The sequence below is a fragment of the Empidonax traillii genome, unplaced genomic scaffold (genome assembly GCF_003031625.1).
Source record: "Empidonax traillii isolate 1590-97213 ecotype Southwest subspecies unplaced genomic scaffold, ASM303162v1 scaffold19:size3308961, whole genome shotgun sequence".
NCBI lineage: Eukaryota > Metazoa > Chordata > Aves > Passeriformes > Tyrannidae > Empidonax > Empidonax traillii.
The window spans coordinates 2,291,212-2,308,002 of NW_020955212.1; the positions used below are offsets into that span (position 1 = coordinate 2,291,212).

At 42.2% G+C, this 16,791-nt stretch overlaps 1 protein-coding gene across 1 annotated transcript in view; it reads right to left on the reverse strand.

Annotated features, from left to right (window-relative positions):
• The window catches only part of TGFBR2 (transforming growth factor beta receptor 2), a 59,361-nt gene that overhangs the window by 10,017 nt on the left and 32,553 nt on the right, over window positions 1–16,791 (reverse strand). The window contains exons 4-5 of the mRNA XM_027897766.1: window positions 7,641–8,440; window positions 6,072–6,213 (exon numbers count right to left, since the gene is read on the reverse strand). Of these exons, the coding sequence (XP_027753567.1) occupies window positions 6,072–6,213; window positions 7,641–8,440 (942 nt within the window). The remainder of the gene's footprint in view (window positions 1–6,071; window positions 6,214–7,640; window positions 8,441–16,791) is intronic.

Below are 16,791 nucleotides of genomic sequence, written 5' to 3' on the forward strand. Positions count from 1 at the left end.
CTGGAGAATGGCTGTAGTCCTGAAACACAACTCCTATCTTCTCATATATAAATCACTTTCTTTAAGAGTCAAGGGCCAAAGTCTGCTTTGCTTTCTTTCCTGCACAGGAAGGCGTACCAGTTTCACCCACATTAATCTGAGTTTGAGGTTACTTGGCCAAAGTAAACTTACAAGACTTTAGCCCTAGAAGCGAATTGGGAAATTGCCATCTTGCTGGTCAGACCTCAGTTACTATGCAGTGGATGCACAATGATTACAGTGCAGATACCTCTACTTTCAGAGCTAACCAAAATATTAAAATTTGCTGGGAAAATTTAAACAGCATGACCTAGACAGCCATTCCCTATACCATCTCCATCAGTCATGGTTTAATTGTGGTAGCCATCATCATGGACACCAGCCAAGGCTCTGAGATATTGCAATGTAAGAAGTCAGAGGAGTCTATATGTCCAACAGAAGGAAGCTGGTGCTGTGATGCTGACCAGTTCCCCGCCTTTGACTTAAATCTGAAGGTTGCCCAGATTCATGAGACGGTTCAAGTGGGGGAAGGGAAAGCCTTTCCTGGACATTGACAGGTTCGTAATACATTTTCCCTGCTTGAGAAATTGTTTATATATTATGAACATTCCTCTTCCAAATATAAAGATTGAATAGGTTTTTCACATTTGGACTTTTTGTTTTGTTGTTGCTTTGCTTTTGCTTATGGTAAATAAAGAGAAATTTAGGCCAGATGCCAATTCACTGTAATGACTTTCTAATAATACAGTTCTGCCTTCCTTCAGTTTGAAAAGCATGAGGCATCTTCTTGCTATTTATTACTTCTTCTTTCCCTTGGAAAGAAAAAAAAGCCACTAAATCCTCCCACAGTAACTCATCCTTATGTTGTGGAATCCCAGGTGTCAGACACATTTTGCAGTAATAGCTGGGGTTGTTCATGGATCATGTTTACGTGCTACAGTAGATGTAACAACAGTAGATGTCAGTTTGAGGTGGGTTAAGATGGTTGGGCCTAGCTGCCTGTGAGTGGCTGTATACAGATGCTGATTCTAATTTTCTTGCCTTATATATTTCTTTTGATTGGTTTTAGACCAGTTGGGCACTAAAAGTGACAACTGGATGAAGTACCATAAATACGTCAGGTACCGTGAACTACAGCACCTTAGGCATTCAGTAATGACAGAGGTTCTTCAACCTTAACTTCCAGCATTTAATGTTTATGGCTGAGAGCTGCCTTGCACTGCTAACTGCTCTACCTCTAGTTTCCTTTGACACTGGCCTGGCTGAAACTCTCAGAAAGGCCTGGACTGGATTTTTAGCCCCAGAGACATTACTGAAAATCTATTTGTTTTATGTGATGAATGCTTGGAAAGTCTGGCTCTCTCATGGGGTCTTTTTCTACTCCAAGCTTTTTGCAGTGAAATTCTCTTCCTTTGGGTGATTTGTCTTATTGATTTCTGTGGGACTACTTCTCATGCTGGATAAGGAAGAATCAAAGCAGGAGCAAGGTAAAAGACCAGCTAAAATCAACTGTGAGGCACCGCCCACAGTAGTGAGCTTTTGTTCAGGAATGTCACATCCCTTTGAAATGCCCCTCCCTTTAGAGTTAAGAGGGTACAGCTACAGAAGGGATAAATTAATCGATGGTGGAGCTATTGTGACAGCTCATGCACACACACAGGTTGCGTCCTTCAGATAGTGTCTTTCTTCATACTAGAGCAATTTGGGTGTTGGATCTACTAGCTTGCACTAGTTGCACAAAGGGAAAATAATGCCTAAAGCAGAGGCTCAGAAGCTGTTTCAAGGCCAAGTTCAAGCAGCTGTCAAATGCTTACTTCACAAATTTCCCTAGGTTTCCCTCTTGAGGTGAAGGATGCCTTGGGAGGGGTAAAGTCACTGCACTGTTTCCCTCCCACAGACATATTTTAAGTGACTTCATATCTGATGATCAAAGATGCAAGGATCTTTCTAAAGTTTTGGGAGTGCATGAGCTCTGCCACCAGTGTAGGGTTACAGGCTGCTTAGTCACTGTGTGTTGAATCCTGAGGTGGGAAAGTAGTGGAACACAGAGCACATTAGTGCTCGACATGGACTGTGGTAACCTTATCTACTGCTACATGGGCTTGTTGAACGATAGCACTTGCTACTTTACACGCAGTACTGTGGTGACACTGAGAATTTCTAGGACCTGGGTGACTGTCATGGGGTGAGGCTGCACTGTGTGGATCTACAGCTGGGGTTATATGCCATCAGAAACCAGCACAGTGTAGACATGCCCTAATTGGTCTCCACTTCACAGGAGAAATTTAAATCAGGCCCCAGCTACAGCAACCTCAGGGCCGACTGTGCAGGCACAGCCCTACTGTACTGGATATCTAATTGTTCCCTGCTGCCAGAAATGTCACCTCTCCGCATCAATATGATGAAAGTTAAACATTTCATGAGGTACAGGGTGCACAAGTGTTTAGATGCCAAACTGTGGCTCTTGGCTGACTCTTTCCAAGTAAGCATAAGACTAATCCTGGTTTTATTCACATGAAACACAGATCTGGTAAAGCAAGGCTGCCATTTCAAAAAAAGCCCTGCTACTGTACTGAAACCAGCCAGCACTGCGGGCAGTACAATACTGCACAAGCAACATCACCATTTTCTGAAGGGTTTCTCTTCTCCCTCTTCACCAGACCTGTGTATCCAGAAGTTCCCTTTCCTCCCCTTCTCCCTTGCCACCCCCAACAGTCCCTCACCCATAGCAGTTGAGATACAAAACAGATGGTTTTCTTTTCTTTCTAGGAGGCTGTCAGAGAAATTACACTTGTCTCAGTCACCAAAGCTGTGTCACTCTGAAAGCAAGTGGTTGGGATGAAAATTATATTTCTTGCAACGTGCAGCATCTGGTGCACAGCTGTTGTGCTGAATGAAATACCAAGTTAACAGCAGCGTGGAGCAGTCGAAGTTCTCCCCAAAGTAGTATTGCTGAGTTTCTAAATATGCCTCTTAAATTATACTCTGGTGAAAAATCAGTCAAACTCGATCTTTGCCTGTCTCCCTTTCCCTCGTGCCCCATTTCTGCTTCTCCATATTTAGCACAACAAAGTAACAATGAACAGCACGGCCTTTCTCAAAAGCTGATCCCCACCTGCTTATTTACTACAGCAGCCTCACAGTACGGATTGTGCTGCTGGGTATTTTTGTTTAAACGTCTGCTGACTGAAAAGGCCTGGCATAGTGTGGAGACTGTGTTTGGCAAAGCTGCTGTAGTGAAAGGACCTGCCTCCATCACCTCCCACACTCACTGAGCACCTGCATGCTGACAAATGAATCCCAAGAGCTCCCTTTGTAAAAGAAGTAAGTCACTGTACACCTTTACCTGGTTGAATGGCAATTAACCCCCCCTTCTCTGCATGCTTCCCTCCATAACTACAATTGCTAATGCTGCTGCCTCTGCTTAGACTGCCGCTCTTGCCCTCTAAGCTGCATCCAAGCCTGCCCTGCAAAGATGGTGCCTAGATCTTTTAGGCTCCTTTGGAAAGGCTGTCTGTAATCAGGTCAGCCTACTCCAGCGTGTATGCAAAGTCATTTCTCTCGTAGCCTAACAGTTTAGGAATTAAAGAGGGGTTTGTGTGAGCAGAGGCAGCTCCTTGGGAAGGCTGAGAGGAGAGGAGGGAGTCTCACAAGTGACAGATGGGAGAGAGAAAGCAGAGGGGGAGCTGCAGTCATGAATCACTGTAAGGGTATTTCACCAGCTGGCTGCAAAGATAGCCAGACTGCACGAACCAGGGGAAAATCTAAGAAGGAAATGAGAGTAATGGTGCAGTGCTGTTGCAGCTCAGTACCAGTGACAAGTCAAGGGAGCTATGCCCTGGGAGTTGTATATAACTGCTCTAGATGGAGATGCTAAGCCCAAGTTCTACCCCCTACAGATCTGCCCAAGTACTCCTGCTGGGGTTTTGCTGGGGACCTCACCTCTGAAAAGATGACTAAAATAGGGAAAAAAAATTCAAGATATGTGATTCTGGAGATGAGAATGACAGAATGATGAAATGAATAGGGAAAATCAGGATGTGGGTGGGGGTTAACTATCACTTTGAAAGCAAAGGGGATGCTGGGTAAGAGAAATCTTTACTTTTCTTGAAATAGCTTCAGCTCTTCTTCTCAAGGTTAAAGTGGGTCAGTCTCTTCTAGCTAAACATGCTGGTGATTTTCCTTCCTTATGAAACTCCCTTTATATCCTCTTTTAGGCAGTTGCCTTCTGAGAACAGCAGCAACAAGGTTTGTTTTTGCCACAATCTCCATTTCACCATACTCAGCAAATATGAACAGGAAGGGACTCGGGCATCATCAAAGATAAAAGATTCACAGTGAACAGCTCATATTTATATTAATAAGGTGCGTTCCTAAATGCAAGAAACAGAGAGAGCTCAAGAGGCAGAGCAAAGTTCCTTTTTCTCAGGTTTTAAATCTCCTCAGCCACATTTACAAAGTGCTAATGAAAGGCTGAGGCTGTGCCAATGCTCTAAGAAACAGGCACGATCACGACTGTTAAATATGGATAGGTTTGCCTTGGAATATGTCAGACTGAGGTTCAGTTCCCAAAGCACCACATGTTTTTTCACTGAAATGTTTGACTAGAAAAGATTTTTTTTTCCCCCCATGCTTTTAGGCTAGCGTTTTCCGCACACATACTCGCTTTGTAGCTTTCCTGGCAGGGTGCAAACAGGGGCAAATCTGTTGCCCACAATACAGCCCACCCAGCATGACCAAACGCTGGTCAGGCGTAGCAGGAGACTGAGATGGATGCTTTCCTCCCTCCTGGCACATGGACATTGTGGTGCAGCCACCCAGTCATTGTGCAGAGTGGCTTCAGAGACCTCCCTTGTGGTATCCCACAGATGTTGGTAGAGAAACAAGAAGCAGCTATGCACTTCTTCCCTTGGGATATTGGTTTCCCTCCTGTACACTGTGTTCCTCACAGCATACTGCTCTGGCCTGCAAGACTGTCCTGTCTCTGCGTTTATGGCAGCCCTTCAAGGTGGAACCGAGCCGAGCCGCATGAAAAGCGAGCCTCTGTGGTTTTGGAAGAAGGCTAACAAATAAAATAAGAGTTGCATATCTACTATAATATCCACATTAATGTTATCTTTCACAGCCCTGCTCCTTAGACTGCCTGTGTGAGCCCTGGACTGTGCAGCAATTTTTTTAGGATGAATGTTAGACAATTCCAGCAGGTTGAAGAATTTTATATGTAACTTAGTCTTATTTTAGTTTGCAAAGTAAGGTGAAAATCTTCAAACATAGCATATGCAATGCAGGTATCTCAACAGCAACTCTTCTGATTTCTAGCACATACAACACTGGGAATTCTGGGGCAGCTTTAGGCAAAGCAGAAATTGAGATTTTGTTTCAGTCAACAAACTCTGAATATGAACAAGCATAACAGCTTTTCCTGGAGCTGCTCTGATAGTCAGTTCCAATAATTTTTTATTTTATTACTACACTTAATACAGCAAACATCCCTTGATTTCTCATATGGATGTTCTCTTGTGACATCACAAAGCATGATGTGCAGCAGCTGGTGATTTTGGGAAAGCAGGAAGTTTCTGTATCACTTTGATGGCTCTTACTGAAATTATCAATTAGTAATTGTGACACTTAACTGGCCCTTACTATATTTGAGAATTAACATTCTATGACCATAAATGGGAGGCAGTTATTGCTTCTTGGTTTAAATATTTCCTATTGACCTATGTTTCAAATCATTTTGGGTGACATCAACTATGGCTACTCAAGATGTCAGAGGAAAACCAGACTTTAATAATCCTTAAAAGTGATTTACCTAACAGCAGATTCATCCTTACATCAACTGAGGAGCAATTTTCTCATGTGCTCAGGTGCTTGGCCTTCAAGCCTGCTCATGCACGTGTACATCTCATACTGCTGAAGGATTGTTTATTTACAGCATCCAGATACACTAGAAAAACTGGTCAGAGTTCAAAAGAATCCCTCTCCGCCAGACAACCACAAGAGCATGTCTGTCTCAACATACTTTTAGAGATAAGAAAACAGATGGCACTTACCTCCAACAGCATTACAGCGAGATGTCATTTCCCAGAGGACCAAAGCCATGGAGTACACATCTGTTTGTTTGAAGGACTCCATGTTCTCCAGGTTCATCCTGGACTCCAAAACCTCAGGGGCCATATACCTTGCTGTGCCAACCTACAGAAGAAGAGATCAAGGAGAGCTCATGAGCTGCAACTGTAGTTCATGTTTTGGGTTCTGCTGAGATTTAACTTCAGCTTTCATGAAAATGGTGCCATTTGACATGTATCCAAAAATTCAGGCCATAGTAGGCACAGGCCACATTTTCTGTTGCCAGGGGAATCTGGCATTGTCCTGACTACCAACTTACTTGCACCTCTCTTGGTAAGGAAAAACAGAAAACAGCCCTTTTTAGTTTGTTAATCAAATAATTTTGACACCGAGAAGTTTTCTCACTCTTTGGCTATTCACAGATAAACTCTGCCCTTTGGGCCTGAAGCAATTGCTGCTGACCAAGTGCCTTTCAGATGAGCAATAAACATGCTGTATTGTTTTGCACTGCATATTACAGTGTTAGCTGTTTCTTTTCATGGTAGGCTTTAAAGGAAAGAACATGCAGGCCTGGGAGAAGAAACACACAGATACTGAATGCAGAAGCTGGTTTCAATTTGAATCAAAACCAGACTGAAGAGTTGTCCCTGAAAATGTTCTAAACCAAAACGTTAGTTCAATATGAGGCAAAAGTCAGTGTAAATGGACAGGCTTTTATGTGACCCATGTAAAAAAATATAAATATAAAAATACACATATAAATATATGTAAAGTTAAATAATTAGGAATTAATTAAGTTAACTAAAGGTCTGAATTTATACTACATAAGTTTTCTTTTTTAGAAGAGATAATATTTAGAGATATACTTGAAATATATAGTCTTGCAAGCATTCATAAACATCCCCCTGGCAACCCTGTCAAGTAGAGGAGTGTTACCCACACTACTCAGTTGAAAAAACACAACAGGGCAACTATTTTCATTTGATGTTCTTACATTTGCTTGCATGAAGAGAATGTACCATAAGCTTAAAGAGGTTTACTGTTGTTGTTGTTGTTGTTTTTAACTTTGAAAATTATCATCTAATACTACTTACCTGCTCACACCTTTTGAGGGTAGAAGACTGACTTCACACATACTAGGGTACACACCAGGAGTGGGTCTATTCACACAAAAGTATAATGCCATCAGGAATGAAAACTGTGTCAAAACCTCACAACGTGAAGCAGATCCTGAGTGTGCGTGCGTGTGTGTGTGCATGTGCACTGCAGCAGCACCCTGAACAGTTACTAACAAGCTCACATGTGCTCACTACAAGTGAGAGGATGGTTCCATCATATGCAGCTCTCCAATCATAACAAAACCTACACTGCGCTTCTCTCAGTGTTGCTTTAATGTTTAGAGCCTCTTTGTTTATAAATCTATTCACATTAATTTTTAATGATTTTAAATAAAAGCTGCCATAGCAGCTTATGGTTTTTTTCATCTTTTCAGCCCGGGAACTGGCATACCAACTGGTACAATACCCTCCCACCCCTTCAGATTTCTAACTTACCTGCCCACTGTTAGCCAGGTCATCCACAGACAGAGAAGGGTCCAGCCTCAGGGATAACCCAAAGTCACAGAGACAGCAGGTTAAATCATTTTTCACCAGGATGTTGGAACTCTTTAGGTCTCTGTGTACAATAGGTGTTTTGGGACGGCCACAGGGTGTGTGATCACTATGCAGATGGGCAATCCCTCGGGCCAAGGACCCGCCCAGTTTCCAGAGGTCCTCCCAGCTGATAATGTGCCGTGTGAGGTATTCCTGCAAGTTTCCTTTAGCATGGAAGGCAGTGATCAACCAATACTGTTTACCAAGATCTGTCTTACGCTCCTCTGCTGTCAAGAACTGGAGGATGTTCTCGTGCTTGAGGTTTACATCTGAAAAAATGTCTTTCTCCGTTTTCCAGGAGGCATATTCTTCATAGGGGAAAATCTTGACTGCCACGGTTTCATACTGTTCTGATGTGTTTTGCTTCAATTTGGCTTTATACACTTCAGCAAACCTTCCTTTGCCAACAACAATGTCCAACTCAATGGGCAGCAACTCTGTGTTGTGGTTGATGTTGTTGGCACAGGTAGAGCTGATGTCTGAGCGGTCATCATCTAACATAATGGCACAAACATCACTGCAGTCCTTATGTTTCCTGGGCTTAACATTTTTTTCCCATGCCTTGTTGAGTTTCCTCTTCTTATGAGTGCGGTAGGCATAAAAGATAACAATCACAGCAACAGAAATCACCAGTAATGGGACAAGACTTATGATTGTGACTTTGGAAATTTCATCTTTCTCCTCTGGCATAGGAGGGCCATCTGTAAAGAACATAAGGGAGGCACACATTAAATTATAACAGTTTTATATAGAGAGGAGGCTGACAATAATTATAATTTTTATCCAGAATGCAATACATTATCTTCTCCACTAGCAATAAGAAATAAAAATTGTCACTGCCTTCTTGCTCCAAAATGTTATTTTGTATATAGGCCTCTGCTTACCAGGACTTCCCTGTCTGCTTGTTTTATAAAAAGCCAGAACTGAATGAGCAAGAACCTAATGTAATTTAGTAGCTTTGTTCTTCTCTCAGGTTTTTAATGCATTATGGATGAAACCTCCACTTTCTTGAATACAATAGACTAAGTTTCTTGCACTTACTCTGTCAGTGTATTCCTGAAAGATCTGCTCATTTAACCAGTCATTACTAGAACACACTAATTTTTCTAAGATAAATAAATAGAAAATGCAGCCTGTGAACTCCCACTTTCCCAGTCATCACTCCAGATCCAGTACATTTTAATATATTTTAGTAGGTTCCATGTAAAGCCATCTTCAGGAAGCCTGTTCACACACAACCTGCCAATATGTAGGGCAATATTCAGACACAGTATGTATGCTTAGCTGAAAAGAAAAAGCTCATTCTCGTACTTTGATGTATGTGAAAGAGTGTTGCTAGAACAAACTCAAACACATGCATGTAAACAGGTGCGTCCAGAACTGTCACCATCACCCTCCTCCATGTACTTTTGCATGGATCTATGTATCTGAACACTTCCTCTGTCTGTCACTTGCTGACTGTACACTTGGCTGTCCTGCTGTAAAGCAGTAGATGGTTCACTCCAACCTCCAAGCCTGGTGCAGTGCACACACTAACACATTCTGAGGCATAACATACAGAAAAGAGAAGAACAACAGGGACCTATTCTGGAACAGGGAGATGTTCCAGGAAAAGTATGGATCATTATCCTAGAGATGGGAACTGCCCTGTCACCTCTGAAAATTACCTTCTAGTTCAGTATCTCTTAGGGAAGATAAACAGTTCAAAAGGGAACAGTTTTATTCCAAAAATAGATTAAAAGTGGGTCAGAATTTATCCGAACCTGATTTGATCGAACGCATGGAAATGTACTCTCAGTCTATTTCTTCCTTTCGAGTTGGACAAAATGTACTATATTATCTTTGCATGAGGGAGGAGACTGATTGGAAGAAGTCCAGGGAACTAAAGTTGAATGGACTAAAACAACTGAAGCTGCAACCACAGTAAAGCAAGGGGCTTGTGTTGGCAGCACAGTGCTCTGGTGGATTCATACGGCCATGCCACTGACTCAGGTTCTGTGCATCAGGCCAAATAAGTCAGTATGGAAAGGAAAAACCTCACTAAGCTCTGAAGGGAAGCTGTCACTCACTACATTAGCCACAAGCCTCTATTTCCCCTTCTTGGTGCCTCCCAAAACGAAGGTGAGCAGTGCTAAAAGGGATGGGGGAAAATAGTTTACAATTAGAACAAGTGGTACCTCTGACCCTCCAATTTCACTTGTAATCACTTTTCTGCTCTAAACCCAGTTGGCTAGCAGCAGGAAACGTGAGCTGTTCAAAGGCAGGTGACAGGACATCTGAAGAGTGTATTATTTTTTCATTTGGAAAAAAGCCTGAATCCTGAACCAGGATGTGCTTCCTCTGTTTAAAAGGTTCTCCAGCCAGATGCAGATCAAGTAATTAAATCCTAACCTCTCTTACAGGATTTCAGGGAAGAGGAAGTGCCTTTCTAACCCTGGTATTCCCAGTCTAGCACAGGTCAATGGCAGGCACTAGCAGCACCTACAAAGAACATATTTCCTCCATTGATGCAAAAGATAATTTTAAGTCAATCTCTCCTTCCAGATCTATGCAAACCACAAATCCTTATTCTCCAGTGATTTCTAATGCCAATAAGATATTAATAAATTTTAAAATTATTAAATTTAAAATTAAAAACCCCTCCAAACCTAAGAGTTCATCATAAGTTACAGGCACCATTTCTGCTTTTCAACATGTTGCAGAAGGGGAAAAAAAAAATCCTCATTTTTTTATGGTCCTTACAGGAAGAATATATTTAGAAAGTCCAGTGTCACTGTCAGTAAATAGAAGATTTGCATTGCTTATTCCCATGGTCATTCTTTGTTTTCAGAAAATCTGCTTTATAAAGAACTTGGGAAACACCCCAGTGGAGTAGAACAGACTGCTGTGTGGGACAGCGGTTTTGGAGTTTTGGCTGCAAGCAGGTCACAACTGCATGACACAACTGCTCTGTAACAATGAGAGAAAATGATTTTATTGAACATTTAGGGTTCTATTTTGTTGGTTTTGGTCTGGTTTTGTTTTTTCTTGACCACAGAAAAACATGCTTGAAGTTTGGGCTCTGCTCTTCAGACAGAGTAATATGTCATCTATATTATGTGGTATACTCTTTTACAGAGATGAACAAGTCTCTTTTTCTTCGCCCCAGGGCTGCAATATGTAGACCAGATATTTGAAATACAAATGTCTTTCTAAATGAGTGAGAAAACCCCCAAGACGTGTTAGTTCTCTTTCAAATTTCTCCCCATGAGTCCAAGCAGTTCGAGGTAGCTGGAAGCATTTTCAGATTTGAGAAGCAACTCACCCCAAACCCTCATTCCTTGATTGTTATGGCTACCTGAATGAGGATCTCCGATTGTTCCTATAAGGCCCTAGAGCAGGCTGTGTTATTTTGGCCTACATCTGAGAACTCTCCAGCAGACTTCACAGCCTCTTCATCTATTTCTCTTTTTGCACAAGAGAAAGTTCTGCTTGTGGTGCAGGGGGATTTCTGGGTGGAAGGGAAAAAAACTGTTGATGTTGCAAATCTTACTTGAAAAGGAATGTGAAAAAAATTTAATCAAAGCAGAAGCTAAGCAGTTTGGCCACTTCCCCTGAGCACTGTATCGTGCTGCACCCCTGCTGCAAAGTGACACATCCGCCTTGGCACGGTCCCTTGGAGGAAGCAGGGGGTGAAAAGCATGCAGCTGCACATCCCCACCTAAAGCAGCAGGCTCTGCTAATTTTCTGTATTTAAGACACTAGGCAAGTCCCACTCAAGGCTTGGGAAGTGCAAGAATGAGCACCCATCAGGGTATCAGGACTGACAAGGCTGAAGTCTGAGCTTAGGAAGGGACTGAGCTTTCTGACAGTAGAATTAAAGGGGATAGCAGGAGCAAAGAGTTGGTGGCACTGAGGTGTGGCCTGAGCAAGACACTTCTGGAACTGCCTTTGATTTTGACTGATGATATGAGAAGAATCAAGTCAGCCATTCCAGCACAAGCTAAGGATGGGGTACTTCTCTGCTGAATTTGTGTACAAAATCAGGATAGGATCAAAATTCAGAGCATAGCTGTATGTTTTCACAGTGGCTAGCCAACATTTTCTGGCTTGACTACAGGAATCTAAGAATAAATACGTTCATTTGCTTATAAATAAATACACATGAGTCAGACCCCATAATTTAAAAAATGGGTGTGCAGCTTCCTCTTTCTGAGCATGGAATGAGCAAAACCCAGCTGCACAGGCAGGCAAGGAAATGGTTAAATGAAGCAGCCTTTCATGTTTTGCAAACATGCTCCTAAATAACTTTCCCCACCCAGAACTATTATTTAGTCAGATCAGTCCTTTCTTAAGCTTCAAAAGAGCCTATTAATACAGCATAACAATAGAGAAGTTGAGCTAAAAGAAAGCTTCCTGTATGCGGTTTAAACTAAGCAGGAGCCATCTGCACAACCCTTAATGCTACCTAAGCCTCCAGGGAACAGAACTCAGGTGCCAAGGAAAATGGAAGCACTGTATAGCCCCTATTCAGTCAGGAAGCTTCAAAGCATAAGAGCCTGCAAATTCTTTAGGTTGGATTGGGTGCCTTTGATTGAGCTTTAGTGCCACTGAACTTTGGAAACAAGAAATAAAACAATGGCAATGAAATGAGGACACGCACTTGAATGCCCAGCCAGTACTGACAGAACTACTTCCTTGCTGTCTGCTGCTCCTGTGAGTTCTAAAGTTGCTGCCTATTCAACTGCTAGTTAAAGCCACACAGCAGGGAAAGAATATATTTCATATTAGCAGAATTCAGGTTATACATATTGACAGTGATGTATTGCAAGCTTGTCCAGTGCCTAAAAAATCCCCAGAAGCACAAAGTCACAAAACTTGGTCCCAGATGCAGGACTGTGATCTAGTTATTTTGCAAGCTCCCAAGACACAAAGCAGCCCTTTGAGCTGACTGCAGGACAACTCCATTTTGTAGCAATTCTGAGGTTTCAAAGTTTGATTTGAATTCCGCACTGGAATGAAAACTAACACTTTTTGAATGTTTTTGCTTAAACAGAATTTCTGTTCAAATGTTGCAATTTGGCAAGAGATGTATGTGAGTGCTGAATCCAGTGAGGGAACTGCTATGGGGTACAGGAGCTTCAAGTTCAAGACCTGCTCTGTTTTGTTCGAGAGAGAGCTTTTCATCCAGGAGTATTCTGAATTAGACAAAATGCGAGTTTGAACCTTATGTGTGTACTGATTTCTGAGCAAGGCACAAAGCAATAAAATATGGAAGAGCCTGCCCATCTCTTCAGTGCTTCTAGATGAAAGATAGTTCCACAAAATGCCTCATCTTCAGTGAAATGAAATTTACTCTGAGCAGCTGTTTGGGATAACTTAATTTATCTCTATTGAAGAATCCTCAAGTGAAAATGAAATTCTATAGCTGTCTCCTGTACCTTCCTGATTTTGGTGTTTTGAGAATTAAAATGGTTTAGAAATCTTCAGTAAAACCTTTTTTGATGGAAAATGTTGATTTTAAGACAGAAACTCTGCTTCTGACATTCCTGTACTTTTCCCTGAAACCCCTATCTTGATGAAAAAATTGGTCCAAAAGTTGATCTAACTTTTAAAAACTTCTGCTAGTCTTACAGGCATTGTTTTGGAGGCTTTGTGAATGGGGTTGGGGACTTCTGTAGGGATTTGAGAGGGTCTTTCCTTAGGAAAATCATTGATCCTTACTTAAAATGCTTGGTAATAATCAAACTCAAATGCTGCACCTCAAACTAACCTGCAATTCTTTATCTTGATAGTTTCTTGGAAACATTTAATTTTCCATACTTGCTGGAGATGAAGATGTTGTTTTTTAATTTAACAATTTTGTTGGGCAGGAAATCGGTTCCACCCCTCCCTCAGCTCTATGCTAAACCAACTGATGGCAGAAGACAGAGATTACTAAATTTGAAAATCAGAGTGTGCTCTGTCTTGCTATCCAATGGAATATAAACCCCGACATTTCTTTTAGTCTTTCTTGAAAGTTAAATTCCTTCAGCAAATTAATGGATTTTACAAGACCTTTTTTTGGATTAGGTAAACCAAGTCTATCAAGGCCAGTAACTTGTGCTTGAGCTTTATGTCTTTATCTTTTAGTCTAAAAGGAATATTACCAGGTTGTCCAAAACAGTATCTGTCTTCTGGAGAGGCGCTACCTCTGGTAGTTGATAGGTCTGCCTGGCCTGCTACAGAATCATAGAATTGTTTAGGTTGGAAAAGAACTCTAAGACCATAGAGTCCAACTCTTAATCCAGCACTGCCAAGTCCATCACTAAACCATGTCCCTAACTGCCACATCTGCAGTCTCTTAAATATCTTCAGATATGGTCACTCGACCACTTCCTCGGGCAACCTGTTCAAATGCTTAACAACCCTTTTGGTGAAGAATTTTTCCCAGATATCCAACCTAAACCTCCACTGCTGCAACTTGAGACCATTTCCTCTTGTTCTATTCCTTCTTAACAGGGAGAAGAGGCTGACCCCCACCTCACTACCACCTCCTTTCAGGTAGTTGTAGAGAGCGATATGGTCATCCCTGAGCTTCCTTTCCCCAAGGATAAAATACCCCAGTTTCCTCAGCTGCTCCTCATGTGACTTGTTCTCCAGACCCTTCACCAGCTCCGTTGCCCTTCTCTGGACGTGCTGCAACACCTCAATGTCTTTCTTGTGAAACAACAGAAAACAGGACTCGAGGTGTGGCCTTACCAATGCTGAGCACAGAGGGACAATCCTTTTCCCCCAGGCAGCTTTCCAGCCTCTCTTCCCCAAGTCTGTAGCACTGCATGGGGCTGCTGTGATCCAAGTGCAGGACCTGGCACTTTACCTTGTTGAATATCATACAATTGACCTTGGCCCATTGATCCAGCCTGTCCACATCCCTCTGCAGAGCCTTCCTACTCCCTCCCAACTTGGTGTCATCTGCAAACTGGCTGAGGGTTGACTCACTCCCCTTGTCCAGGTCATTGATAAAGATATTAAACAGGACTGTCCCCAGTATGGAGCCCTGAGGAACACAAGTTGTGATTGGCCACCAGTTGGATGTAACTCCGTTCACTCACACTCTTTAGGCTTGGCCATCCAGAACGTTTTCTACCCAGCAAAAAGTGCACTTGTCTAAATCATGAGCAGCCAGTTTCTCCAGGAGAAACGGTGTCAAAAGTTTTCTAGAGTCTAGGTAGACAGCATATATAGCCTTTCCCTCAAAGACAGTAGAAGTAGCAAGGTAAAGCAATCTCTAGAGCCTGTTTCTAAAGCTATCTTTCTAAAGTTCAGAATTTTTGCCCTAAGGAGTTTACTCAGAGGTGTGGGAACTCATTCACTTGATCTTTCAGGTGTTTGGCCACCTGAATGTTGCTCTGCAGTCAATAAATGGCTGGCAAACCAGACACAATTCTCAGAGTACTTAATGCATGTCCTTGCCCAGTGCCACCACTAACCTCTTTTCCTAAGAAGTAGTACGGCAAAAGCATGAGCAGTTTTGGAGACCTGCGGCGCACTCACTGCTGCTCTCCCCTGAGGGCCAGCAGTTTTGTCCTTGGCACATGACTAATGGATCAGGACTCAAGACTTCTCTGTAACACCCAGGGAAAATCCCCAGTTACATGACCCAGTTATATGTGTTACATGTTGGAAGAGTCATGCATATACATCCGTCACCTGATGGGAATGGCTGCATCTTAGTCATAGGGGTGGGAGGCAGGCAACTTGATTGCCTCTGGGTGGCTTACTTCAGCAAAAAGGCTGGGCAGCAATGATGTAATGGATATTTCATCTATTGTAAGCAGAATTTCGTTTTTCAACTGATTGCCAAGCATGCTATTCAGCACCCAGGAGGTTTAATAAACTCTTAAGCTCTAAGACAGAACAAATAGTTTGTTGCTGTTTTTGTTCCCTCACTGCTGGCTAGAAAGTGTAATTCCTGGATTTGCTGGCACAGCACTCCTTTGCTTAAAATCTCCCACCCCCAGATACATTCCCTGCTTATCTCTCCCATTCTAACAGGTCATGTCAGTGTGTCTACATGGCATCTCTCACACGTTTTGACTTTTGTAGCTGAGCTTTCCTACTCAGTTATATGAGAGCCGACATATTCTAAATTTACATGATGTGACTTTTTCTGTGATACATGGCTCAGTTATACAGCTTGGGTGTCTGCTGCTGTTTGCTGGTGGTTTTCTGGAACAAATCAATCTCTCCAGTTTCAATATGTTCCAACAGATGCCACACATTAACCACTATTTTTATTCTCAGCCTGAGTTTCACCCCTCCAACCTTTCCCAAAATATTATGTTGCCAGTGTTAGTTACAGTTTGTTTCTGTCTGTAATTATTAAAGTCTCTTCCATGACAACCTGATAAAAGGTTGGCCACATTCCCACACTTATTAAGCTCTCAAGTGATGCAAATTGTAACAAATATGCCAACCAAACTGGAAGAGCGCTGCCTAGTTTGTTTTTATACAAATTTGTAACCAGGCTGGAATGGTTATTTTCCTAGGAAGCAAACAATATAAATAATACCAAGCAACCCAAAATTTTGGCTTCTTTAGCCTCTTTCCATTCTATTTCCTTTCTATCCCGCTAAGTGATTCAGACATGCAGCATTAGACAGCCTCTCCTTTGGTTACACACAGCTGCAGGCACTGGGTGGGACTCCTGTGCCTGCAAATACCTAAGAGGAAACGTAGAGAACAAAGCCAATATACAAGCGGTGAGAGGCTGTGTGACACGTTATGTAATGCTACTGACCTCTTTTATGGGGCAGCTGGAAGACAGTTACCTTCTGAACATGTTAGTTGGATAACAAAAAAAGAGATTAATGAAAGCCTTTGTTAAAATCCACTTGGAAGCAGTCCAGCTGTAATCATCTCCCTTCTGTTGTTCCTTGAGCACCGGACAACTCATCACATAAGTATTTATGGTCTGGTGACTGTGCACAGATCTTAAGTCTGCTCTTAAGTCTGAGATCCTCCTATGTAGTCAAGTAAAATCACTAACACTTTGACTCTAGTAAGGAGAGGAAGAGGAGAGAAAGAAAGG